General features: G+C 46.8%; 1 protein-coding gene across 2 annotated transcripts in view; it reads right to left on the bottom strand.

Moving 5' to 3' along the window:
- Positions 1 to 26,114, bottom strand: part of Txnrd3 (thioredoxin reductase 3) — a 31,546-nt gene extending 5,432 nt beyond the window's left edge. Inside the window, exons 1-12 of one of the 2 annotated variants that reach the window (XM_021190124.1) lie at positions 25,706 to 26,114; positions 19,535 to 19,595; positions 18,516 to 18,625; positions 15,957 to 16,061; positions 15,692 to 15,764; positions 14,047 to 14,166; positions 8,928 to 9,070; positions 7,388 to 7,503; positions 5,839 to 6,064; positions 4,666 to 4,758; positions 890 to 966; positions 299 to 455 (exon numbers count right to left, since the gene is read on the bottom strand). In XM_021190124.1, coding sequence (XP_021045783.1) covers positions 299 to 455; positions 890 to 966; positions 4,666 to 4,758; positions 5,839 to 6,064; positions 7,388 to 7,503; positions 8,928 to 9,070; positions 14,047 to 14,166; positions 15,692 to 15,764; positions 15,957 to 16,061; positions 18,516 to 18,625; positions 19,535 to 19,595; positions 25,706 to 25,864 — 1,440 coding nt within the window. In that variant the 5' untranslated portion in view covers positions 25,865 to 26,114. The remainder of the gene's footprint in view (positions 1 to 298; positions 456 to 889; positions 967 to 4,665; positions 4,759 to 5,838; positions 6,065 to 7,387; positions 7,504 to 8,927; positions 9,071 to 14,046; positions 14,167 to 15,691; positions 15,765 to 15,956; positions 16,062 to 18,515; positions 18,626 to 19,534; positions 19,596 to 25,705) is intronic. The other variant, XM_029534922.1, reaches the window with a different exon arrangement.
- Positions 26,115 to 26,850: the final 736 nt, after the last annotated feature.

The raw sequence follows: 26,850 nt of genomic DNA, 5'->3' as shown, positions 1-26,850 counted from the left end.
AAAAAAAAAAAAAAAAAAAAAGAGAATACATGTACATATTCACACAGAAAAGCATACACACACACACTGTCACTCAAACAGAAGATATATTATACACACTCACGAGAGAGATGTACACACACACATAGAAACACATATACATGTTTATGCATATAAACACACACAAATACAGAGAGACACATACACATGCTCACACATACACACATATGCAACAAATAAACATAGCTAAGCACACAGACACATAGAGAAACATAAATACACATACATACAAACAGGTCAACAATAGGAATAAACTTACCTTTTCTAAAGAGACCCCAAAGAGTCTTCGAGCTAGCAGCTTGCCTGCCTGTATGGCAACAGGAGTGAGCTCTGGTTTGCCGTCCAGTATGTCCCCAATAGCATAAACATGAGGCACATTGGTCTGCTCCACATCATTTACTGGTATTTTGCCGTTCCTGGTAGAGTGAGGAGGACAGCACACACTAAGGAGCGGTACTGCTAAGTGGCACCACAGCTGGGGACTGCAGTGTCCAGTGAGCCAGAAGACGGATGAGACCATGCTTCCTGCAGATCTGAAGCTTCCACATTCCCCACGATCACCCGGGGCTTTGGAATTTTTCTCTTTTACTGATCAAAGATACTAAAATTCACTCTAAATCATAGACAGTGGGAGAACATATTTCTATGAATATGTTTTTAGACTGCTATTGAATTTATGAGCTCTTTAAGGCCTGTGCTAAGACTCCCTAATTGGCTGATTAAGATAATAACACTAGGTTGGCATCATATTTATGGTGAGCAATCTGAAGCATTAGAATGTTGTATCTTAGCAATTAGCAGAGTTTTTATGGGGTTATGTGCAGTAACAGTACCATGACCCTAAACTTACTTCTCATTGATTTTGACCCCGATCTTCTCCAGCCCTATTTTCCTTGTACAGGAGTCACGACCAATTGCTAACAAAACCTGCATTTAGAGAGGAGACCAGAAGCATAAATTATCCCCATGAGAAGGACAAGGGAGATACCACTACAGATGCTTGAGGCATTAAAGGAATAACAGTGAAATACTGTAAGTGGACTGGACCAGTAAATTAGATGGACTCCTTCAGAGACATTGCCTAGTAACCATCTTAGTTTCTTTTCTGTGGCTGTGATAAAAAGTCCAAACAAAAGCAACTTAGGGGAGAAAGGGTTCTGGCCACAGTTCATAATGGGGGAAGTCAAGGCTTCAAGCTTGCAGCAACTTCCACAATCAGGAAGCAGACCGTGATGGACTCGTAGGCTGCTTGGCTCTCTTTATTCGTTCACACAGCCACAGTCCAGCCAGGGAATGGCACAGCTCACAGTGGGCAGATCTTTCCATCTCAGTTAACACAAGATAATCCCCCAAGTATGCAAAAGGGTCCCTCTCCCAGGAGACTCTGGGTTCTGTCCAGCACTAACCATCACATAAATTAATGTGAAATTACACCCACAATACCTGCAGAAGCCCATGAGTTATGTTACCTCCAAACCTACATGTTTCTGTACTGGCCCAGAGTATCTCAGCCTGTGAAAGGATCTGGAGACAGGGAGGGATCTGGTGATAATTAAAGTGAGGTTACATGGGTATACCCTTCCTCTGGTTTGGATGTCTTCCATGGGCTCTTGTGTTCAAGAGTTGGTCACAGCCTGCAGTGTCCTTGGGAGCTGAGGAGCCTTTGAGAGGTGAGGTCTATGGAGAGGAGGTGAGGACACTAGGAGCAGGCCCTCAAAGGGTACTGTGCGACCTCAGTCCTTTCTCATGTGCCTTTTACCCACTGTTCCTACTGAGTGCCCCAGCCATGCTGTTCTGCTCACACACACACACATACACACACACACACACACACACACAGGGAAAAGTACCAGCAGCCATGCAGTGTCTACCCCATCCTCCTGCCCCCAGTTACAGATAGACACTACACCAGTGGCCCTGGAAAGGCCACCTGCATACACCATGGCACACTACAATAGTGTGATATTCAGGACACATTAAGTCTGTAGTGACAGAACCAAGCAGGGGTGGCTGGGCACTGGCAAGGGTATGGAGCTTTCTGGACTCACAGACATGTTCTACTGCTTTAAAGGAGTGTACCCTATACCAGCATGTGCATTTGCCAAAAATGACCAACTGTACATTAGGTCTGATCATCCAACTATAAGTTATATATGAGAAACTGTATACCAATGTGTTGGAAATCTTAGCAGAAATGGACTAATTCCTAAATGAAGACATAATAAATCAAAAGTCACTTTTTTGTTTGTTTGTTTGTTTGTTTGTTTGTTTGTTTTTCAAGGCAGGGATTCTCTGTAGCCCTGGCTGTCCTGGAACTCACTCTGTAGACCAGGCTGGCCTCGAACTCAGAAATCTGCCTGCCTCTGCCTCCCGAGTGCTGGGATTAAAGGTGTGTGCCACCACTGCCCAGCTAAAAGTCACTATTTTTTTAAAATAGTGCATTCACACATTCCCCTGTAGAATTTAAGCCTAGAAGGTTTTATCAGTAAATCCCACCAAACATAAAGTCCAATCCTAATATTCCATAAATGTGACCAGAAGATAAAGAAGGAAATAAACACACTATCAGTGTCTTCCATGAACCAGGACGACCTCAACAGTCAGGTAAGCCTAAAATGTTTAGATGTAATGTTATGGTAACGTAAAAGACAATTATAAGACAAAGCCAGGCATGGCCACACACATAGTTATTCTGGCACTTAGGAGACAGAGGCAGGAAGATCGCTATGAGTTTGAGACCAGCCTGAACGACATAGTGAGTTTAAAACCAGCCATGTCTATTTAGTGAGAAACTGACTCAAAAAAAGCTGATGAATGCTTACATACACATACACACACATAAATCATACAATTGTGCACATATACCACACATGAGCTCTTACACATACATACACCCAATATGACTCATAACTATAGATATTTAAATTCTAAACAATCAAATTGAAATCAATGAACTGGTTTGATACCAAGAATTCAAAGCTGATTTAAAAATCACTTAATACTTTGACAGGTTTTAAGGAAACCAACCCATCATTTCCCTAACACTGAAGAAAAAGTTACAAGTGAATCTCTGTGCTTAATTTTTAAATAAAGTAAGAAAAAAAAACCCACTTGGCAAACAAAGCCTAGAATGTCCTCAATTGCCACCAGCTCACTGAGGGGAGCATCACTCATTCATAAGAAGCCACCAAAACTTGCCTCTTGTTATAGAAAACAAGAGAGTCACCTGTTGTCTGTCACCTCTACTTATAAACCTTGCACTGGAGCCCTGGCTAGTGGGCTGTCCTGGGTGGCTTCCTGTGGCTGTGATAAAACACTGACCAACCAACTTGAGGAGGCAAGGGTTAATTTCAATTTCCACTTCTGGGTCACAGCCCATCACTCAGGGAAGTCAGGGTAGGAACTCAAACAAGACCAGAGGCCATGCAGGGAGCTGCTCCCTAACTCGTGTCCAGTCTGCTTTCTTACACAGCCCAGGACCTCCTGCCTGGGGTCACTGCCCACAGTGGGCTGGGCCCTCCCACATCAATCAGGAAAACACCCCAGTACATGCCCACACACCAGCCTGGTAAGAGGGGATTCGTGGGTTGAGATTCCTTCTTCCTGGGTGTCTCCAGTCTGAGTCAAGTTGAAAAAAAAAAAAAAAAACCTAACCAGCATTACAGCAGAAAAGAGACTAAGCCACTTACTGCCAAAGAATATGAATGTATGCACAGAAAATCCACAGCAATATAAGGAAAGGGCTTCAGGTAAGATTCACACAAAGAAATGAATAATTTTAAAACCCCACAAAATTTGGCCTTTTTGTATAGCAGCAGCATAGTAAAACACACACACACACACACACACAGAGAGAGAGAGAGAGAGAGAGAGAGAGAAACATTTGTAACCATGTAACACACAACTCCCAGGAACAACCCCATGAGAGGCTCTCACCTCCTAGAGGCCTGGGTGACTGCTGGTGGAGCCTCTAAGATCTCAATACCTCAAAAAGAGCACATTTGTCCTCTTCCTGGACCACAGCCACCATCTGTACACCATGTGACCTTAACCAAAGCTTCAGCAGGCCGAGGTTGATCTTGTGCTTGGTTATGCAATTTCTAACTTGCCTGTTCCTCCATATATTTATGTTTACTTTTTAGATAACTACAAAACGCACACAAATAAAGGGTGCATAGTAAGTGTACAGTTCCTACTAAAGCTGCATCTAAGAGACCCACTGGTACCTCAGCCTCTCAGGCTACTCATGCTACCTCAAGAATTAGAAATTGTTTGCCTTTGAAAAGGAAAACTTGATTTATTGATTTTTTTTGTTTATAAAATATACTTGATATTTATCATAAAATTTCCAAGTAAATGTATGTATGAAGTATCTGATTCTCAGAATAAGAGATCAATGTCGTTTGGATGTGAGCTTCTAGAGCTTTCCATGCACAGTCACATATGTGCACACTTCACACGAAACTCTTTACACATCACTGACCACGAGTGTGGTCGCAGCCTCCCTCACCCCCACCTTCTCTCGAAGTTGTTTCATCTTACCCAGAGTTGGGAGCAGTTAAGCCGAGGGTCACTTCCCAATGCCCTGTCTGCTCATTCCTAGGAACACTCCCCACACACACTCACCGTGTTGTATATCCCTTCTACTGTTTCCGGTCCTTCAGTGGACTTAGCCACAACTTTCAATTTTCCAGGTAAGCCTTTCTCCAACTGTTGAACCTAGTGAGGACACATGAGGTACTGGCTTTAACATGGCAGACAACACACCAACATGCATGTAAAGGTGTGCTTGCAGTGTGATGATCGCATGTGTATCTGGGTACATTTGAGCTCTCTAGACTAAGCAGAGAAAGAATACATCCAGGCTCTGCAGTTTGCAGATAGAATTAAATGGAGGATTCACTGAGACAGGAGGCAGCAAAAAATGAAAAAGAGAAAAGGAACAGAGGAAGTCTTCCAGGTGTTGGCTTATTAAGTAAGTATTCCACTTACTGTGTGGATCAGAAAGATTAGCAGGGTCTAAGTGGGAAACGTGGTGCTTAAATGTTATCTAGTTAAACTTGAAGTGTTCACGAGGACTCAAGCAGTGGTGTCTAATGGGCTTCTCTGAATGCGTGTGGGGGTTCAGGAGAGACACCTCAACAGGGGCTGTTAACCCGAGTGCCATTAGTGCTCAAAGAAATCTTAAAGCTACAGATCACCCATAGGAAGTGCAGGCCAGTGAAGACCCGCAGACAAAAACAAAAGAGCACCAGCATCCGCAGGCTGAGCAGACTGGATGGGAAGCCACAGGCTGAGGTTGCACCAACCAAAACAGAAAGGGCTCAGCAGAGGAGACATGTCACTACAAGTCGCAGAGGGACCCATAATGTGTGGACACAGATGTGACCACTGGGCTTCCTGAAAAGCGGCTTCAAAGGACTAAAAAACTGGAAGGAAGCATCTGACTGTGAAACAGGCAAAAAATAGAGGTGGTGCGTAGAGGATGGTTTTACAGGAAAAGGAATGGTGGGGAGCCAATCACAAGGCAGGGAGGGCTGGTTTGCCTGAGGAAGAAAGCTGATGAGAAAACAGAAGGACAGCCAGGAGGCTGAAGGCAGGCCGCACTGAAAAGGTCAGAGGGAAAGAAGGAAGACTGGGGGCAGGGAGGGGTGTTTGTAGACCTGGAGGTAGATGTGTTACTTTCCCTGCTGCGTCAGTGTGTGAGGACTAATGTATTTGATGAAATAAACTAGGTTAGGGGGTGAATTTTAAAAAGAGTAAGAAAGGCAGTGAAAGGTCCAAGCTGTCCAGACTTGCCAAAATGGGGGTGAATTTCCTTTGGAATTTGACGCCTTGTTGTTCCAGGTAGGATCCCACTTTCTCTGCCATTTCTTGATCAAAGCCACGAAGAAGGACGGAGCGTACCATGACTGTCACATCTAACCCCAAGCCAGCCAAAAAGCCCGCACACTCCAGACCAACATAAGAGGCACCTATGACTAATGTGCGCCCCGGGCAGTACGGCAGAGAGAACAGGTCGTCACTGTAAGAGACAAGAGGACAGAGTGCAGGTGGCAGTCACGAAACGGGTTTCGGTGTGTGCTGATCTGTTGTTGGATGACAATTTGGTGCCTGAGTGGAAACATCAAAAGAACACAACAGCCACTGGAAGCTTCCAGTTAGATCTGCCCAGGAGGATGTAGTGAAGACATGGGCCAGTGAGTTCAAAATCAAATAAGATCACAAGCAAATTACTAAAGAAATGAGACCGAGGGCCTAGGAAGAAGGCTCAGTGGTTAAGTGCACTGGCTGTTCTCACAGAGGACCTGGGCTCAGTTCCCAGCACCCAAATGGTGGCTCACAGACAACAACCTTTAACTCCAGTTCCAGGGATTCTGGTGCCCTATTATGCTCTCTTCTGACTTCTGAGGGCACTGCACACATGTGGTATACAGAAATGCATGCGAACACCCATACACATAAAATAAACGCATTTTAAAAAAATAGAATGGAAAAACATTAAAGCTGGTATGTTATATGCATGTATATAATATATAGGTTATTTGTAGTATATGTGGTGTGTGGTGTGTGTGTGAATGTATATAGTGTACAAAAATGGATAGTATATAGTACGTAGTATATGTGGTTGTGCTGACATGAATGGTATATGAGATACTATAGTTATATGCATGTATATGATATATAGGTTATTTGTAGTGTATGTGGTGTGTGGTGTGTGTGTGAATGTATATAGTGTACAAAAATGGATAGTATATAGTATAGTATATATATGTGGTTGTGCTGACGTGAATGGTATATGAGATACTATAGTATGGGGTATGTGTAGGTGTGTACAATGTATGAGATACTATCATATGGGGATGTGTAGGTGTGTATAGTGTATGTGGCATGTGTGGTGAGTGGTATGTTTAACCAAACAACAGTGCGATAAAAAATGTATTTCCTCAACACACATCTGCCCCACAGTCTAGTCATAGTCTCTAACTTGACACCTGGAGACACTGGACTGAACTTGCAGTCTAGAAACAGCCAAAAGAGCCATCTGCTCTTGACTACCTGGCTCTCTGCTACCCTGGGCCATGCACCTCACAGCTAGGTTTCTGTCTCTGCTTTGGCCTCTTCTAGCAGTTACCTAGAAACAGAATGGCTTCTGGGTGGGTTCTACCAGTGACCTCACTACCGGCCTGATTTTACATCATACTTTAGTATGTTAACTGCAGCTTCTTGTGTTGTGCATACTTCCATCATAAACTCAAATTCTTCATGATAGGCAACAGGGAACATATAAAACGGAAACATCAAAGCACGCAATGCAGCAGAGTAGAGATGGTCTATTCACTCTTACCTCGTAATACAGTACTCTTTATCTCCCTGGATTCCCAGGTACCGCGGCCTTTCACCTGTTGCTATGACAAACTTCGAAGCAGTGTAAAATGTTTCCTGCCCTTTCTTATTGGTTGCCTTGAAAGAAGGAAAATACATTTTGGCAAGTGGTCTCATCACTACACTTGTGCAGCATCAGCAGCTGGCTGTGTATGTAGAGCCAGCAGCACCGTGTGACTGGAGCAATGCAGACAGCTCAAGACTGCACAGCACAGTGGCCGCAGCCCCACCCTAGGGATGAGGTGGCAGGTACAAAGCTAGTCTAGGATGGCTTTGCAGAAGGCCTGGAGACAAGGAAAGTACCAAGTACCTGTGGTGTATTTTCTTGGCTGTGACTGGTGTGGGGAGGCGGTACCACCCTGGAAAGATTGAAATCTAGCTGAAAATGAGCCAGAGAGCAAGCAGTAAGCAGCTCACCTCCACAGTTCCTGCCTCTGATCTTGCCTGCATTCTTACCGTGAATGACCTGAACTTACGTGTAAGCCTGGAAGGCAGGCTAGAGCTAAAACTGAAGGCTCTCACACACCATGCCACAGATCTTCAGGTAAGGAGAACAAGCAAGAGTTACTGGTTATTTGTGATTGTAGGAATGATTCAGAATGCATTTCCAGGTAAGAAATTCCAATGCCAACAACGGCATTTAAACACGTGGAGGCACAACCAGATGATAGGCTACAGCCTGAGTCAGGGACTCCTTAGGATGGTCCTGAAGCATACAATTGAGGGTGGGATGGGAGAGAAGATGCTCTGAACTTGAGCCCCCGGGGGAGATGAGGTCCCAGAAGACACTGGGTAGGGAAGGGCAACTCAGCCATCTGCCAAGCCTCAGACAGGCTGAGAGACAAGCCACCTTTAGTTGCTACAGAGTTTGGGAGGTTCAAAGGAACAACTTCAAGTTGACCAGTCCTCAGTGGACTCAGCTGCTCTAACTGACCATAAAAGAACCTAAGATCCTACAAAGATTACCTCATGCTGTGTTTGCAAAGAAAAGTACACAACAATCCAGATGCGGATCTGATGGCAGAGGGATCTACTGAGGACAGTGGCTGATATCTTTCCAACTCCAGTTTAATCTTCCTGAGGCCATCCAAACAACCTCATTTGCTTACAGAAATTCGATGGTATACAAGCATCACATACGTAATGACGGTAAGCCACCCCGTGAATACTGCAGACTAGAAGTTATGTTTTCATTTTCTAAAAGCTTCCAGCCGCTGAAATACTTATTTTTAGTCGTTTGCACTTCAAGCTGTTTCAATATTTTGAGTAACAATGAAATGAAAAGCAAACAATACCTTTAAATTAAAGGTTCTTGAAAACGCACACACAATTTAATGTGACACGTAACCAACAAGCAACGGTCTGAAAAGCACACGTGAGGTCACACGCTATAAGTGTGCCATGCCGGCTGCGGTCCTCAATGAGCAACATGGGAATTTCAGTGCAAGGCCAAATTCAATGGCAGTAGAGGAGACAATGAACCCAGCAGATCCACAGCATACCTTTATTTTATGCAGGTCCACAAACTCCCCGAAGGAGTTGACATAGGTCACGCCTTTCTCCCGAAGGGTTACCCTGTAGCCCCAGTTCAAGGAGCCAATGTGGTTCTGGATAGCTTCCGTCATGGCCTGCCAGTTGTGCTTCACTGAAAAATAACCAGGATAAAGGAACACAGTGAGGTTTTGTTGCCAGTATTTCCTTCACTTTGGAAACAGGGGATTTCTCTGCAGCCCAGGCTGGCCTTGAACTTGTGATCCTCCTGCCTCCAAGAATTATGTGTACACCACTACATCCAGGCAGATTATTGGATCACATATGAGCCACTGTTTTAAAGACAAGCTCATGGTGCCCCTTAATCTTTCCTGCACCTGCTATGCTTTCGTCTTTCAGCTTTACACTACAAAGTGTAGGAGAGAGAAGAGACAGCGTTCTGAGAAGAAGAAGGGGAAAGCCACAGAGGGGTGATCACACATGGTGATACCCACCATTAAAGAGGAGGGGCACTCTGTCACAGGGAGCACCTCCCAGAAGCCCTTCTTACACCGTGGGGCGTGTATGCTTCTCCCAGCCCCTTGGGTAGGAAGAAGTCCTCCGGTTGAGACAGACACGGAAACCCTTCTCCCTGGGCATGGACAGGTGCTGAGCACTGTACAACACTGCTAAAATCACAGGGTATGTTCACAACATAAGCGCTGCTTCTGGTGTCCGTTTGCCTAGAGATGAACAAGGAAGTTGGGAGATGGGTGACCTGACTCCCTCCTTGGCAGCTGTTATGATGTCCCTTGTGCCCTGGCTGCCATAAGCAAGAGGACATACAGCCAGCAGGGCTACCCTATGCTACCACAGCCATTTTGAACACTCTACAGACACCTTAAAGAAACTGCACAACCACCACAGCTGCCTGTTCCAGCTCCTGAAGGTGCGGCCCCATCCAGGGCTGACACAAACAGTCTGCACCACATTCTCCGTTCTCCTGAGCCTTGGTGACCACTTGATGACTCTGCAGCCACTTTCCAAGGCCGAAAGGGAGTTCTTCCTCCAGCAACCCAGCAGGGAGACTGCTGTGCCTGGTGCTAAGAGGGGCAGTAATTTGACTATGACTGATGCAAACAGAGGCCTTCCTTTGCGTGGAAGGTTTGTTTTGGTGGTGGCAATGTCCCTTTTCTGGACATTAGAGTGTTCCTCTCATTCAGCCAGTCAGGGTGTGGGAGACCTCTCCTGTGCTGCGTCCCTTAGGGGTGTAATATTAGGCCAAGTAAAACACTTGTCTCAAGGTGTCTGCCTTGCGTATTTTTAGTAGAGCGGGCTGAGCTGAGAACAGCAGCAGGGACAGCAGACTGTGGAGCATCCACTGCCACAACAGCTGCAACAGAGGTGGAGCTGGGAGAGCAGCCAGCGGGCCAGGCTACAGAAGAGGGGATCCATGTTCCAACCGAGGCCTTGGTAGCATAGGAGGCAGGGCTGCTCTGGATAAAGAAGACAACCAGAGGCCAAGCCCTGAAGCCAAGGTTAGGGCTATGGGAACCATCAGAGTTCTTGACAAGGGGCAGAGGTGGCAAAGACTCCTGAAGAATCAGATCTGTGTCACCTATAGGTGATAGCTGCCTGAGAAGCTGTGAGCTGAGGCAGCCATGACAAACAGCAAAACTCATCTTGCTGAGAGATGGGAAATCCCCACTTCCAAGATACCCAGCCCTCCCTGGTGCTGATGCGGTTCAAGACCTATAACACTAGAGGGCGCCATCCTGCTGTCACTCCTTCCTGGTGGAAACCACAAACTGCTACAAAGCAACACTCTGGTCCTTACATTTCTTTATAATAAATGGAGGTTTGAACTCAGAGTTGCCTTTTGTCTTACAATGTTCTATCTGACACAAGGCTAGGATTCAACTCCTGGACCTTTCTGACACCCTGCCTCTTCTAGGTGGGATTCAATCTTGTCTACAAGTACTGGATCTAGAAGCTATAATGGCCTGCCTGCCTGGGGAATCTGGTCATAACTAGATGAAAGTCCAAAAAAAAAATCCCAGCAGTCAAGGGTCATGGCCTGCCTCTGTCCTTCCCTCCCTCCCTCTCTCCCTTTCTCCACTCCCTCCCCCCTCAGAAAGCCCCTCTCCTCTCCAGCCCCCATACAGTCAATGTGGACATTGGGCCTTCCCAGGACACTAGCTAGGGTAAGGGGAGCTCTCGGCTTTTGCATCCTGGAAAGGTTTTTTTTGTATACTCTCAGATGCAAAGTTCTTCACAGTCATACATTTCTGCAAGCCCCACCCATTAAAGACCTTTCCTTCCAACTCTCTGGGGAACTTTGACTGTAGAGGTCCTATACATTCTCTTCACAAGCCAAATGACTTTTACTGTAAAAAGTGGGGTCCCAAACATGGCCGTGCATCAGCCTGCACAACCTGTGAGTAACCACGTCCCAGATCCCCTGAGTTTTCCAGGGAGACTGACTGGCCAAATCTAGGGCCTGGCTGTGTTCCCCTGTGTCTGTTCCTTCGGAGCAAACCGGATGAGAAAAGTCGCCCTCTGTTCTGAGAAAGCTCAGCTAGTCTCACAAGTTTATTTTCAATATAAACTTTAAAATGATCACTTTTGAGCTTTGAAGGAAAAAAAATAAGGTCTCAGATTGTGATGGGTCTGCATAGTCATGAGATAATCTTGAGATATGGCCTCTTCATAATATTGAGACAACCCCTCTAATTCATAGGACTTTTTTGGTGCGCACTAACAGTCTTCCCATGTACACCGCTAGCTTTGCTCCAAGGCATCTCGTCATTTTTGTCATTTTTCACTGTATTTTTAGCTTGTTATGGCTGGCAAGTAAGAAATGTGATTTTCACACTAACTGAACTAATTAATTCTAATATTGCTAAGCTCAATCTTTTATATGCTCTAGATATATCATATCATAATGTCAGACCTTTCCATTAACCCTTTCTTTCCAAGCACATGTCCTTTCTTTCCTAACACACTTCATCATGCACTGGCCAACAGTATTACAGTCATGCACTAGGTGGCTCTGGAGCACTGTGGTCATGCACTGGGTGGCTCTGGAGCACTGCGGTCATGCACTGGGTGGCTCTGGAGCACTGCGGTCATGCACTGGGTGGCTCTGGAGCACTGCGGNCTGGGTGGCTCTGGAGCACTGCGGTCATGCACTGGGTGGCTCTGGAGCACTGCGGTCATGCACTGGGTGGCTCTGGAGCACTGCGGTCATGCACTAAGCAGCTCCAACTCATATTTAACATAGACTCAAACTCTTCAATAAATTCTTGCTTTTGACTTTTTATCCTGAAAAGAAGTTTCTTATGTCAGCCTTGCTGACAGTTATTTTTTAAAGCACTGTAGGTATGAGATTTTCATGAAATGACTTTAGGTCACCATCAGATCCTAGAGTTGTGACTGTACATTTCTGACAAAAGTCCCTCTTGTTACCTACTGTGAGCCCTCAGAAGTGACACAAATTCCTTTAAGACACTAATGCCTGTCACACGGGTCACCTCCACAGGCTGCAGTTTTCTGTTTTTAGATTCACTTGGTACTATAGTTACTTTAGCCTCAACTCTTCTTGAGTCTTAAAATATCCCAGCCTCCTGTTTCCTAGTCTTGTCAATCTATGGCCATCCCCAGTCCCTACTTTATCACCATATGCTGTGACTCTGCTTCACCGTTCTTGCCCAGCCCTCTCCCTCCAGACCACCCTTCCCCCAGAAAGCTAACCTTCTAGGATGCTTGGCAGATGCTTTCAGTAGAATATGAAACAACAGAGGGATTTGTGGAGAAGTATTCTTAAATACAGAAGTCCTGCCCTAGAACAAACCCACCAGGTACAACGGGCAGATCCTACATTAGTGTTTTTCAGTGAATTGCCTGGTACCATCTATTCTCAACTGAAACTGAACTCTACCACGTCCAGCTAAGTGGGCCACACTCAGCTACAAACTGAGCCTGCCTATGCTATCTACTTCAATGAACCACACACCCCATGCCCATTGTACAGCCTGATGCCTACCTCTCTCCTCTACCTTGGGTAAATCTGCTGTTTCTACAATTGCCCATCACCTGCAATACATCTACATCAAGGTCTCTGGACAGAGATGATTCATTCATGATTTTTAAAACCTCCACATGGTCTTCTGGTATAGTGACCATGAAGACCTTCCACCTTTGTGTCTAGCTGCCTATCACATCTAGTCACTTCCGCATCTTCAGCATCCCTAAATCCACTCCCACTTTCAGCCTTGACATCTTTGTTCAGGCCGGTGGTATTTCTTGCCCCAGCCCTCCCATCTCTTCTCCTCTCTAGGTGCCTTAGTGCTTCAGGAGGGAGCTGGACTCCAAGCTGCGCTCTGCTTTCTCCTGCCTGAGTTCAACATCCCCATAGCTCTGGGGTAAAATCTAACTGCTTAGCTCTGTGACTCCCACCCCATATACCATATTTTCTCACATCTACAATTTTGGTCAACCTGCTCCTGGCCCTAATGTCCTCCTCCTCTGTGGCTTTCAAGATGTAACTTGAACTGGGCATAGTGGTTCATGTTCATTGTCCCAGGAGGTAGGGGTACTCTTATCACTTGAGCTTACAAGTTCAAATCCCACCAGGGGGAACCTGGTAAGCAAGCCCCTGCCTCAAAAAGAAAAAGGGGGAAGGGTGGATAAGGCCAAAGGATTACTTCATCCTCCTAGCTTTTCTTGGTGCCCCTCTGATGCTGTAGAGGGGCATCAGGTACCCCACAGGCGCTCTGTGGAGTTGGTGCTGCTTCCGGGCAGGATCTGTTGTCATTACCCTGCATGGCAGAGCCCAGACAGCAAGCAGGAATGGGACCCAGCCAAGACTCTTGTCCTAGATTTAACACCACCACAACCACCACAACAAACTTTCATTCTAGTCTTCACACTTGAAAAAAGGTCTGCAAATTGCCGTCACTGCCTCCCACCTTCCGCTGAGGGTCTGCTCAAGTTTTTTCTCTTGGCCTAAGTCCCAGGACAGCAGGCAAACTGCAGCCTCTGCAGCCGGTGGGCAGAGTGGGTGTGCCTAAGGAATGCTGACGGACCCATGCAGAGTCATGGACTCGGTCGGTCTGGGGTGCTCCCGCCCTGGCTCACCCCACTGCTCACCCTGCTGGTTATACTCCCAGCCATATTTCCTGGCATCTTGCAAAGCATGCCCCAGGAGGGCTGCCTGATGCATCAGCTTCTTTGGAATACAGCCTACATTCACACAGGTGCCGCCAAGGCCTGAAAAGAAAGCAACAAGTCAGTGTTTCCCGGGTGGCAAGCATGCTTGCATGAGGCTTCTCAATTCGCTGCAATGCTATTCAAACATGCTAGAAGTAGAAAGATAAGCTCAAGTGGTGGCAGAGACAACTTTCATCCTCCAAATGGGACACAAATGGTTAACTTGCAATCTGTGAAGAAGACCCAGTAATGTGGGAAAATGCAGAGCTATATGAAAAGCTCTGGAGACAGAATCCAGATTTTCACTTGTGTCTGATGCTCAAAGGATGAGAGCCGCCCCAGCTAATGAGGTAAAGGCTGTACCCTTGGACTTCAGCTTCCAGGATCTCTCTGTAACTCTCATTCCTCTGAGCCAACTGTCAGTCCTGCAAGCTGCCTGGTGGCATCTACTCTGATTGTGAACTACACAAAACAGGTCAGGCCTGAGTGTCCCTTGGAAGAACGCAAGTAAGGATTCTCTGCTGCACTCCTCCAGTGCGCAGTTGGTAGGATCACTTCTGGATGAGAGAGGAGAAAAATGGGGAAGAGGTAGAAGGAGAGAAAAGGCCATGGGTAAGCACAAGGACAAGTCAAGGAACAAACAAGGAGCACTGCTGCATCCTGGGAATTCCAGACTAAAGTTCTGAATTAGCTTGCATTTCAAACAACATTTTTTTTTCATACTTTGCCTATCATGATTCTGGGTGGAACAAGAAAGCATAGTCAGGCTGGGTACAGAGTCCATAGAGCAATGATGTTGCAGTTTAGACAGAAGAGTGCACGGTCAGATCGAGCAAGGGCCATGACCGTGAGAAGGGGCAAGGAGCCAGAGGGAGGGCAGGACCCAGAGCCAGTGGCACTGACCATGTGTGGCTTTCCAGATGATGAGGCCTAGCATGCCAGGACCCTAATTTTCTTCCCCTGCCTCCTTACTGTTCCAAACTGACAAAACCCAGTCTAAAATCAGAAGCTGAGATGACCAGATGTCAGGTATCTGGCCCAGAGCAGACCAGAGACAAAAGAATGCACTTGAAGCATAAATGAACATTCTACACAAAATCTGCATGCCCTGTTTTATTGAGAAGAGGCGGGTAACATACACACATACACACACACACACACACACACACGCACGGCAAGGTTGCACTCTGCCCTGCAGTGCACAGATGAGGTGCATGACTGGGACCACATGTGCTGCTCCTGCAACCAAAGGGCAACAGTGGTGGACACTGACAATGGCAGCCACTGTACAGCCATCATACCCAGCTGTGAGCCTGCAATGGAAACGGAAAGTGACCAGGACACACATAGCATATGCACTGGGCCTGCAACAGTAAGAGAGCATTGACATATGCATACAAAATCCATGGCAGAAGCAAGGGTGCCAGGCCTCAGTATCGCATTTCTCTTTGTAAAACTGAACTGCCTGTGTGTTCCTTTACAGGGTCTGCACCCCTGCACAGCTCACCCTGGTAAGTTTGGGTGGGTTGCCTGAGATGACAGGAAAGAAACTACCTATAAGAGCAGAGGACAAGCAGGAACTTACCCCAGGACGTGCCCTGAGGCGATGGAACCACAAAATCTAGCACCATGACCTTCTTTCCTAAGTTGGCAGCTTCCTACAAAACAACCATATAGAAAGGTGTCTTGTCACTTCCCGCCCCCATTTTTCTCTCCCTTAAGTGAACATCTGAATTTGCCAGACACCATACTCCTTCACCACCCCCCTTCGAAGCAGCTATTATAAAAGCATAGCCTGCAAGATTACAGTTAACCTTCTGAAAAGTCATGATGGCCACTCATGCTCCCACCTTGGCACAAGAGAGACCACCAGAGCCCCCGCCGATGATGATGAGGTCGTAATCATGAGCCGAGTCGTCCTGGAGGAGCTTCTGCAGTAAACCATTCTGATGTGCCTACGGAGTACCAAAGAGGACAGAATACCACATGACTCCATCTACAACCAGTGTGGATTCTTTGCCCAAACAAATCTGGAGCTGGAGAGATAGCTCATCTGTCAAGAGCACAGACAGAGGTAGCTGAGGAACTGAGTCCAGTTCCTAGTATCCACGATGGGTGGCACACAAGTACTGGGCGTACAAGTGACAGAAACTGACTTGCCAGAGAGCTGACATCTCTGCCCCCTGCTGGCACACAAGCATATATTCTCTCCCTCTCCCTCTCCCTCTCCCTCTCCCTGCCCCTTATTCTTTCATGCACACACTTAAAAATTAAAAATAAATCTTTCTTAAAAAATCACTCAAAGTGGGGGGATTTGGCTTAGTGGGGGAGCACAAGGTCCCAAGTTTGGTTCCTGGCACAAAAAAAAAAAAAAAGAGGAGGAGGAGAAGGGAGCCTCAGAAACAATGGATCAAACGTTTATGTTGGGGCTGTAAACCTATCTAGATTTAAGAAGAGCACAACTTATGCCAACGGATACACACACATTTATGTGTGACTTAGATATTCTGATGGTTAACCATGTGTTGGATGACCAGAGGGCTGGGCTCACTACTATCAGTGTCAAACGAGGCCACTTTCCATGGTGAAAAGATCAAGTGTCACTTTTCAAGTTCTTGTTCCTCTGGGCTAGTCTTCATTTGAAATCTAGCTCTGATGCACCAGCGGTTATCTTCATGATCTCTCACAAACGTATCTACATCCCACTGCTGTGCTGGGGGGGGGGGGGCGCTTCTGTTATCACACATATCTACCTACATCCCACTGCTGTGCTGGGGGGGGCGCTTCTGTTATCACACATATCTATCTACATCCCACTGCTGTGCTGGGGGGTGAGGGTGGGCAGGGTTTCCATTATCGCACACACCAACCTACATCCCATTGCTATGCTGGGGATGTGGGGGCTTCTGTTATAACACACATCTCTCATTGTTTCTTTCCCAATGGCCATAAAGTGGGCTCTGGAGTCTCTTGTTCATTTGACTCCCTTGATGAGAATCTGCCCGTAGGATGAGGCCAGGTAAGTGACCCAGAAACACTGTCTTCATGCAGAGCCTGTTGCTTTGAAAGCAGCAGATAAGAGCCAGCCCAGGTACTTTGCACATAACATCAGGATTTAAAGGAGCTATATAACCACTGAGGAATGGTGCCTGGGATGGTTTTTCAAATGTAGAAAAAACTACCCTGGCCTTCTTATAATATGTGACTCAGGAAAATTCACCTCCTCGAATTTCAGATCCATATTCTCTGGCATCATCCTCAAGCTTGGGACTGACAGTGCTAGACAGAGTGCTAAGGGGCTAGCATTTATTGCCTACACCATGTTGGGACACGTCCAGGAAAACAGAGCTTTTACTGCATAATTACGTGGATCAGAGATTAACAGTCAATGTGACACTCCTCCCAGACAAAAATTATTCTTAATTAAATTCAGATATATACTTAGTCAATCTCTGGTTACTTGTGCTTACATACAAGGGATTAAAACAAAACTGAATTGTAATTCAAAAAACTAATTATAGAATAAGGACCCTATTTAATAAACATCCAGGGGAGGCCATGCCCAGGGACTCACACATGCTAGGCAGCCACTCTACTCCTGAGCCATGCTCCATAACCACCCAGTTTGGATTGGTCACTCTCTACCAAAATGGCTCCTGTGCATTTCCTGCATTTTAAGAATTAAGTTAAAGCCATGTGCTTTGCACCCAGTATTGGCAGTCTTGACAGAATTATAATTCTCTAGACAGTGATGTGTGTGTTGACCAACTCTTGCTGGGAAGCAGTGTGCTTCACTCCCTGTCGGGAGGAAAAGACTTGCCCTGGCCCCAGTGACCTATCTGTCACTTTTCCTGGGTTATGAGAACAAATCTCTGTTCCCCTTAGCTATGGCACAACAAAAAGATGGTTCCAAGTGTCATTTAGTGAACTTCTAAGTTTAATTGGGCAGTTGCTAGGAGGGTGGGCAACTTGCAGTCAGCTACACTACTGCATAAGTCTACTGTCTTCCTGCTAATTAACAGCTTATCTATATCTAGGAAGGGGTGGGGCCTTATTAGACATCCCATGAGTCATGAGCTGCTCCTGAGCCACCATCATGAATCCCTCATGGGACTCATGATCACTCATACACACACACACACACACACACACACACAGAGGAGTGGTAGTAGACTCAGTCCTATGAGGGCCACAGCTTCTGACTTCAGGCCAAGGATGTCCCTCCTATGCCTGGCAGTCAGCATTATATAACTTCTCAGGTATTGTTGATGGAAAAGCTCATTTCCCTTGCATCTTCAGGATTATCTCATACCCAGCCCCTGTGCCTTTCCACTGCTATGCTTCTTTGACACGGATTAAATTGCAGTGTGAACACAGTGTTGAGGACCGTGTCTGATGACCATCATTACCTGGAAAGTTCGGTCACATCCACCCACGTGCACTTTATTCACAAAAATATTGGGCACCGTTTTCTGGTTACTGATTTCTGTCAGCACTTCCTGAACACTGGCTCCGTCATCTACGGAATAAAACAGTATATGAAGATACCACAAAGGGTCCTGGCAGAGCATAAGCCTTCCAGTGCTCCACTGTTCATGGCTTGCCTGTTCACATCCGTGACAGCCCAGTGCTCCATGACTTATGAAACAATGACTTAAGATGGGAAAACAGAGGTGTCTTCAGAGGACACCGGAAACCCAGAGGCCCACCCATGGATTCCTTTCAAAACAAACCATCTGGGGTATATACTCAACGGCTGTGCTGAAACCAAGGACAAGTGTCCTTTAAGAAGGCAAACCCCAAGTGGAACCTGTCATAATGACTCCCAAGAAAATGCTTCTTACAATCACAGTTAGATGTTTTCATGAGTGTGATCTACAATTCACCCTCCATCATGGAAAATACAGCTGGGCTGTGACACTTGGGGCTCAAACCAGGAGCACCTCACTTCTTCAGGCAACTTAGTGGTAAGCCAGTACCATGAAGGAAAAGTTGCGCTTTATGCTGGTCACTATCACATCCCAAATTCTTGCAAACAGCAGAAGCCCCGAAGCATTCGGTGACGATCACACCATAGATGACAAAGATTCAAAACTAAACTAAACATGGAACATGTTCTTCCCCAGGGGCAACGAATCAGGAAATGGAGTGGATTCCTTTTATGACAGCTTAATCAAGGATGCAATGCCTCAGACACTTTAGAGTTAGCAGTCTACAGCTCCTCCCATGGCCTGCGTCAACCATGGAAAATCTTTATCATGATAAACTGTCTGTCATTTGAAGGTTCATCGTCTGTGGTTGAATACAAACAAAAAGGGCTCATTTGATAGAAAGATGTGAAAATAAACAGTGTTTAGCGAAGTGTGTGGAAAAGAGCAGTCATGTTGGCATTCACTACAAACAGCAGCATGTACTGATGGCCACTCACCAACTTGATCAAGTTCCAGGATGTTATAGACCACTCCCAAGGACGAAAAGAGTTCTTTAACCTGTAAAGAGAGACCCTTGTGAGCTTCATGCTCTCAAAAGGTTCAGCAGCTTTGAAAGGTACTGACATGGGTTACCCTTAGGGACATGAGTGTGGCCAACAGTTTTCTCATGTTTTCCTCTATATAGTTCCCCAAACTAACCCAGTCTGCCACTTCTACTCTACTCTTGGCCTCCTTCTGACTCCTAATCGACTTTCCTGCCCAAATCTCTTTTCTGGCACAGGACAGGTTCCTGGCATTCTTCTATGGGTGCCACGCCTCAGTGCAAATCTTCTTCAACCGTGTCATTTCTTCTTTCTGTGCTTCCTCTCAACAGCCATTAAGTCCGTCCAACTAAATCAACCAGGTACCTAGGACCAGTCAACCACAGTTCCAAGGCCAGGAGATGCAACAGTGAACCAGACAAACACACGTTCCACCCTCTAGAGCAGGAATCAGAAGCATGGTGAAAGTTTAACTGCTGCCCATTTACCAACTGGGATTAAGGAAAACACCTCAGAGTCTGGCCCCTTAGATAAGATTGAGGGACCACGGTATGAGCATCGAGCATCACGCAGTGTTGAATCTGCACCGTAACCACTGTGCAAAGCTCTGGCTAAGTTTCACCTGAACACCTGCCTTCCAGACATCGTCCAGGTCACACTATCCTCCCCACCATCCACCCAATGCCAGCAATGGCTAAGACTTAGTTCTCTCTGCTGAACTGTTCCACTTTCTAGTTCCCTACAGTAACTCGTAGCCCAGATGTTCTTGCAGCCATCAGCTTTGCCTCCTCCAATTCTCCCAATGGCAGCCACTAGTTTTTTCACAGCCATTTTGTGAGACCACCCTTTAGCTCCCTCCACCCCTGAGATAAAACTTAGAGGCTCCCAGGCCTGGTGACATATATCAAACCATGATAACTATCTAAGAGTGACCCTTTCAAGTTTTGAAAATCCCCTAAGAGCATTCAGCAAATGAACATTTATTCCAGAAAATTTGCTAAAGTCTCAGGAAAAGCAGAGGCTGTGGCCCTGGTGCCTGGACCTGCCCCTTCTTCTCCTGGCAAGGACTCTACTTCAAGTGAGTGTGGCTCCCAAAATAGTATCTCCTCAAATGGCAGGTCACCAGCACCCCTCAGCTCTGAGTCACAGAAGCTTCACAACAGGAGCTCCCTTCCTCCACTCAACCCTGAGGTCAAATGTTCTACATAGGTGCCTGGTAGAAAATACCAGGGCCTTGGTAATGCTATCTGTGTAAAGTCAAGTCCCAGGAAGAGAAAGGTTAGCCAAGGTGACCAGAGGCTACAGGCCCATTAAGAACCCTGCTCATGAAGCTAGGTGTCACTCATTGAGAATTAGGTCACTGTCCCCACCTCTAGCTCAAGAACATCATGCAAGGGGAGAGGCAGGCCACAATAGCAGAGAGCTCCTTGGTGACTTCTTTTGAAACAGGCCATGGGAAGCTCCAGCTCAAAGGCAATGGAGATGGGCAGACGAGAAATAGGAGAGGCAACAGCTTTTAAAGCAGTGGTTCTCAAACTTCCTAACGCTGTGACCCTTTAATCCTTATGTTATGGTGGCTCCCAACCATAAAATTATTTTTGTTGCTACTTCATAACTAACTTTACTACTGCTGTGAATTATAATGTAAATATCTGTGTTTTCCAGTGGTCTTAGGCAACCCCTATGAAAGGGTCTTTCCATACCCCCTCCAGAGGGGTTGTGGACCACTGCTTTAGAGAAACAAGCTAATCTGTCAGTGAATGAAGAAAGCCACCATGGAAAAGGACAATTCCTCAGAAAAATACAATTAAAGATTCTCTGTAACAGGCCTTTCTTCTCTCATGTTCATTGTAGCATAGCTCACAACAGCCAAAAGTAAGGCAAGTATCAACTGGTGCCTGGGTTGATAGGCAAGGTGCAGGTACACACACAATGGATCATTATTTACCCTTAAGAACAAGGGAAATTCCAGTTCACATTATAAGATGCACATGCCTTGCAGATATTACAGTAAGCAAAACAAGCCGGGAGCGAGAGGCCAAACGCCGAATGATGTCACTTACATCTGGCACCTGGAGTGATCAAACTCATCTTTGGGAGGTGCTTTGTGAGGGCTGGGAAGGTGGACACATTAGTTACTGTGCTGATGGGTTTAGAATTTCAGATTGAAAGTTCTGGAGACAAGACTGTGATGATGGTGGTCAACAGCATGACTCTTTCTAACTGCTGAGGCCTTGAACATGCCTTCAGGGACTTGAACCTGACACAGGGTGGCCGGAGAATGAAGATACACAGAAATGGTGGTCTGAAGCCTCGGAGGGAGAGCCCTCAGTGTCCTCTACCCAAGCTTTTATCATATAGAGTTGAAAGTGGGGATGACAGGCAGGATTACTGCATACAGCTGAATCAAGGAAACAGGGTAAGCTAATCTTGGTAGAAGCATCTCTGGAGGGGAGCAGTCTTCAAGGCTGTAGAAAGGGGGTAGGAGAGGGGAGCTCTGATTGACATTTTACGTGCACGCTATTTGCTTTAATGATCTGACCAGGAGGGAAGGCTTGTCGTTTCCCTAAGCATACTCTGGGGAGGCTTTGCCACTTTCCCAAAGGTTCCAGGCTTTGGAGCTCTTAACATGGCTGTTACCCATGTCAAAAGCAAACATTCACTCAGGAGGTCACCTATGCAGGGCTTCCTCCACACCCCACACCTAATGTCACTGCCTCTGCTCTACTGATATGACAAATGTGTTTAAACATATATCAAGGCATTTGCCCTAGTTTACTTCAAGCTGTCCTGCACATATCCTTTAACTACAACTTGCCTATGAATCCATCTGTCCCAGTGGCTTACTAGGTTTTGTGTGGCGGCCAGGTCAGATCCTTGCAGGTCGGGGGTAACATTTCTTTACCATATTCTTAAGCCCACACTTACAGTAAAACATCATGAGACACTTAGAAACTTTTGAAGTTAAATCCCAGTCATGTTCAGGGAATCCCACCCCGGTTTCCTTCCTTACTCCTTCTATTGGGCCATACTTCCTTTCGCCCTCTCCTTTCTTTGCTTACATCAATTACTATGTCATGTGCCTTCCCTCACAAGCAGACCTCCTCTTTATCTCAGAAGCCCACCTGTCCTTCCCTTAGCCTGTGCAGATTGTCTAAAGTAACTACTGTTTTATCCCTCATTGCTACAGCCCTTATTTGTCAAAACTCTTTTTAATGTATATGAGAGCTGGCTGGTGACAGCTCAGCTATTCTGAGTTCCTGAGGGCCAGATTCATCCATGTCCAGGGCTCTACAATGCTAAGAACCGAATAACTAATGCTTGTTAAACAGCATAACCACTTCATGGAGGAATAAATCTTTCTTCTTGATTCTGTAGCGACCATATGTGGAAACCAAAATGGATTGTGGGTGACACATTTAATAGGTCCATGAACAAACTGCCACCAAATCAGCCAGTGATTGGTTACCAAAAGATGGGCTTCTAGGACATACCTAGCAATGGGCTGGAAGACCTATCATTCAAATAGAAGCAGGAAAGGCTGGAGAGTTCAAAGCCAGTTTGGACTGGTAAGAGACCCTACCTCAAGAAATGTTTTGCTCCCCACTATAAACCAGCACACACACCAAGAAAGAGACCAGCACATATGAAGATCCAATTGATAGAAAAGATGGACTCCACCAACAGCCACTCTCAGTGGATTAAAGAGAACAAGTGTAGAAGTCATACTACAAAACTTGCAGGAGCCAAGTCAGGAGAATGTGTTTATAGCAGGGGTCTTAAATAAGACTTGAAACCCACCCACTGTGAAAGTGGAGCAGGACACTCACAAACCTCAGTTACCACAAGATCCAATCTTGTCTGCGAGATTTCCCAATATGTAACCAAAGGATTAGTATTTATAATAAGTAAAGAAAAACCTACAAATCAGCACAACAAAAGAAAAACAAGAAGAAAGTGGTCTTAATGGTTGCCAAGAGAAAACTCCTCAAGGGAGCCATGACAGGTAGGCTTCATTAGGGAGATGAAAACTTCAGCGGAAGAGCATTACCTAGCAGAACTGCAAAAGTGGAGCACAGCAGCTGTCAGCACGGCTGAAAGCAAGAACAGGGACACACTCACCAGCAGAGGCCACATCAGTGTACTTGAAAACGCCCTGCCGCTGGGACGACTCCATGAATCAATGAAAGACGCCCATCGCTTCTGGGATTTTTGGCAAAGATCACGTATGGCTCAAAAGCAATTAGGTAAGTTGGCCAGGGGTGTGCTCCCAGATGTGTCCAAGGAAAGATATCTACCCATATTGCTTTTAAGATCAAAATATTAAGCCAGTTGTAGTGGCTCATGCTATAATCCCCACACTTGGGAGACCGGAGACCGAGGCAGGAGGATTACCCCAAGTTCATTGTTAGCCTAGGGAACAGCAAGGCAGTGAGAGGTGATGAGACAAGAGTCACAGGTCCTGACATGCACGAGTCTCCAAGCCAAACTGCAGAGGGAACAGTTGTAAAACATGTGAGTCAACTCACAGAAGGCCCATGCAGGCCAGAAGAACAGAGCACTGTTAGTGAAGAGCAGCGTCAGGTTACCTCTCCCAGATGAGTAAGGAATGTGGCTAACCCTGCGGGAGGGAGGAAACAGCCCGTAGTCACCATGCTGCCATCCACATTTTATTAGTTTTTTAAATGAATACATATTTTTAATGTATGTGTGACTGTGTCTGTGTGTACCTTTGCATGCAGGTGCACTTGCAGCTACAGAGGCCAGAGGACAACCTCAGGTATCATTCTCCAAAGATTGTCTGTCTACCTTCTTTCCAATAACTCCTCTTACTGGCCTGACACACACAGGCTGTGCAGCCTGGACTTACCTGCCTGTCTTACACTGAGGTAAAGTGCACTCCACTACGCTGTCTTTTTCTGGGGATGGAACTTTGGTCCTAGAGCTGGCACCATTTTGTTCCCTTTCTCATGATAGCACTCTTATTAGGAGCCCAGGCTGGCCTTGAATACATGATCCTTCTGCCTCAGCATCTATTTTTTTTTTTTTCCTTTGAATTGTGCTAGAAATGGAAGCCAGGGCCTTGCTCCCACTAAGTTACACACCTGGCCTTTATTGTTTCAAATTCCTCATAATGTTAAGTAAACATCAAGATATTGAACAGCCCCATCTTGCATCTTCCTTCTAAAGGTTTCAATAAGAATATTTTTATCTCATAACATGAAAACAATGTCGAATGCCCACCCAGCCCCAAATTAGAGTGTGCAACAGAGCTTAAACTAGCCACCACTTCCAAGGTTCTTAAAACCTCCTCTACCTTCATCTAACAAGGTCCTGGCTAGTTCCGAAACCTGGTCAAGGAGCCAAACATGCTAGCTAACAAATGGGATCTAGATCCAGCTTCGGCTAGCCACGCCATACCTCGCACTCCCATTTTAATAAGACAACAATTTTAAATGTTGTTTTGGTTGGTTAGTTTTTTAAAAAATAAATAAATAAACTAAAGCCCATTATCAGGCTGGAAAGTAAATGTTTCCCTAGGTGGCAACCTCCTGGGACCCCATAGTGAGTCATAGCAGGTAGGCAAGGAAACCTGGGGAAGTACTACAAAAGCCCTACTCCACCCACTCTCAGGCCCCGCCCACCTTCCACAGGTCAGCTCAGGACCGCCCGCCCATTAAGTTCCACCCAACCCCCCCTTTCCCCTCATCCTCTAGGTCCCACCCACAGAGTTCCACACAGACCCTCCCTACTAGCCCCTCCCACCAGGACCCATTACCACGGTTCCATCCCGCCCAATGAGCCCCGCCCAGACCCTATTCCGGTTACACCCATCAAGCACCCTCCACAGACCTCCGCTTCGCCCCACCCACCAACCTAGCTCAGACCCCGCCCACCAGGCGCTATCTACTGAGCCCTGGCTTCGCCCCGCCCACTGGGAGTGCTCAGACCTCCGATCAGTCCCTAGATCCGGCTCACGAACTTGCCCAGCCTCTTTATCGACGCTCCTCCCCGCCCCGCCCACCGGGTCCAGTCCTCACCTTCTCTTCCCTCCTCCCACCGGGATTGCTTAGACCCTGCCCACAGGCCACGCCCCAGAGCTCAGCTACGGCCGGACCCGCCTACCCGCGTGCTGTGAGGACAGTAACTCTTGCTGAAGATCATCACCCTGTTGCCCTCGATGAGGTCCCGCAGGCGACGCCGCAGCTCCTCGCGGGCCTCAGTAGTCGGGCGGCTGGTCCCGGGGGACGCCAGGCGGGCGCGGCGGCCCGGTGGCGACGACATGAGGCCGCCACGGACAGCACCCAGGCGGCGGTTGGGGAGGGCTCCAACCTTCCCCAGCCCAGGCGAGATCTGTGCCCGAGGAGGCGGCGGCGGGGACGGTGGCTTCTCCAGGGCTTCGTTGTCGCTCCCGGTCGAGCCGGGCCTGCTGAGGAACCCGGACGCGGGCGGCTGCCTAGGGGACGACGCCGGCAAAGCCGCTGAGAACTTGAGAACGCTACTCAGTGGCCGCGGGAGCACCGGACAGCTACGGGGCCACGCCCCCGACCGCGAGACCCACGGAGAGGTCCCGCCTACCGACCGCCACGCCCCCGGGGAAGCTTTGCCCCACCTCCAAGGCCTCCACAAGGCTAAGCTACGCCCCCTTAGCTCAGCCCTGTGAGTGGCAGTCACTTGCCATTTTCAAAGGTGCGACATCGAGCTTGTATGCTCTGCTATTCTTGTAATTACTGTTTTCATTATCGTTTTACCACAGTTTCTGCCACCCAGAGGCCTCTATACGGTTCCTTCCGCTCCTGATTCTCCACCAATCTCAAAATAGGTGCTTTTCAGGAAGTGTAGATGTCTCCACTTTATTTCAGAAAATGTGACTAAAACCTTATCTAGGAAATACTGATTCTTTTTTAGTTTGCACTACTGAAACTGAATAAAAATTACTATTGCAATTCAGTTTCAATATGATGTTCCTAGGTTACTACGGTTACTACCTCCCCAACCCCTCGCCCCACACGCGCCCACAGCAATACACTGCGACAGTGACAGTGTGCTGCTTAGTTTTTTGTCAACTTGGAGCATACTCGAGTCATCTGGAAAGAGACTCAACTGAGGAAACGCTTCCTTCAGATTGGCCTGTAGGCAAGCCTGTGGAATATTTTCTGATTAATGATAAATGTGGTGGCATCCAACCCACTGGGGAGGGGTGCCACCCTTGGGTAGGTGGTCCTAGGGGGTAAGAGAGCATGCTGGCTGAGCTCTCAAGAGCAAGCCCA

The sequence above is a fragment of the Mus pahari genome, chromosome 2 (genome assembly GCF_900095145.1).
Source record: "Mus pahari chromosome 2, PAHARI_EIJ_v1.1, whole genome shotgun sequence".
NCBI classification, from domain to species: Eukaryota; Metazoa; Chordata; class Mammalia; order Rodentia; family Muridae; genus Mus; species Mus pahari.
This window is presented reverse-complemented; position numbering and strand designations above follow the sequence as displayed.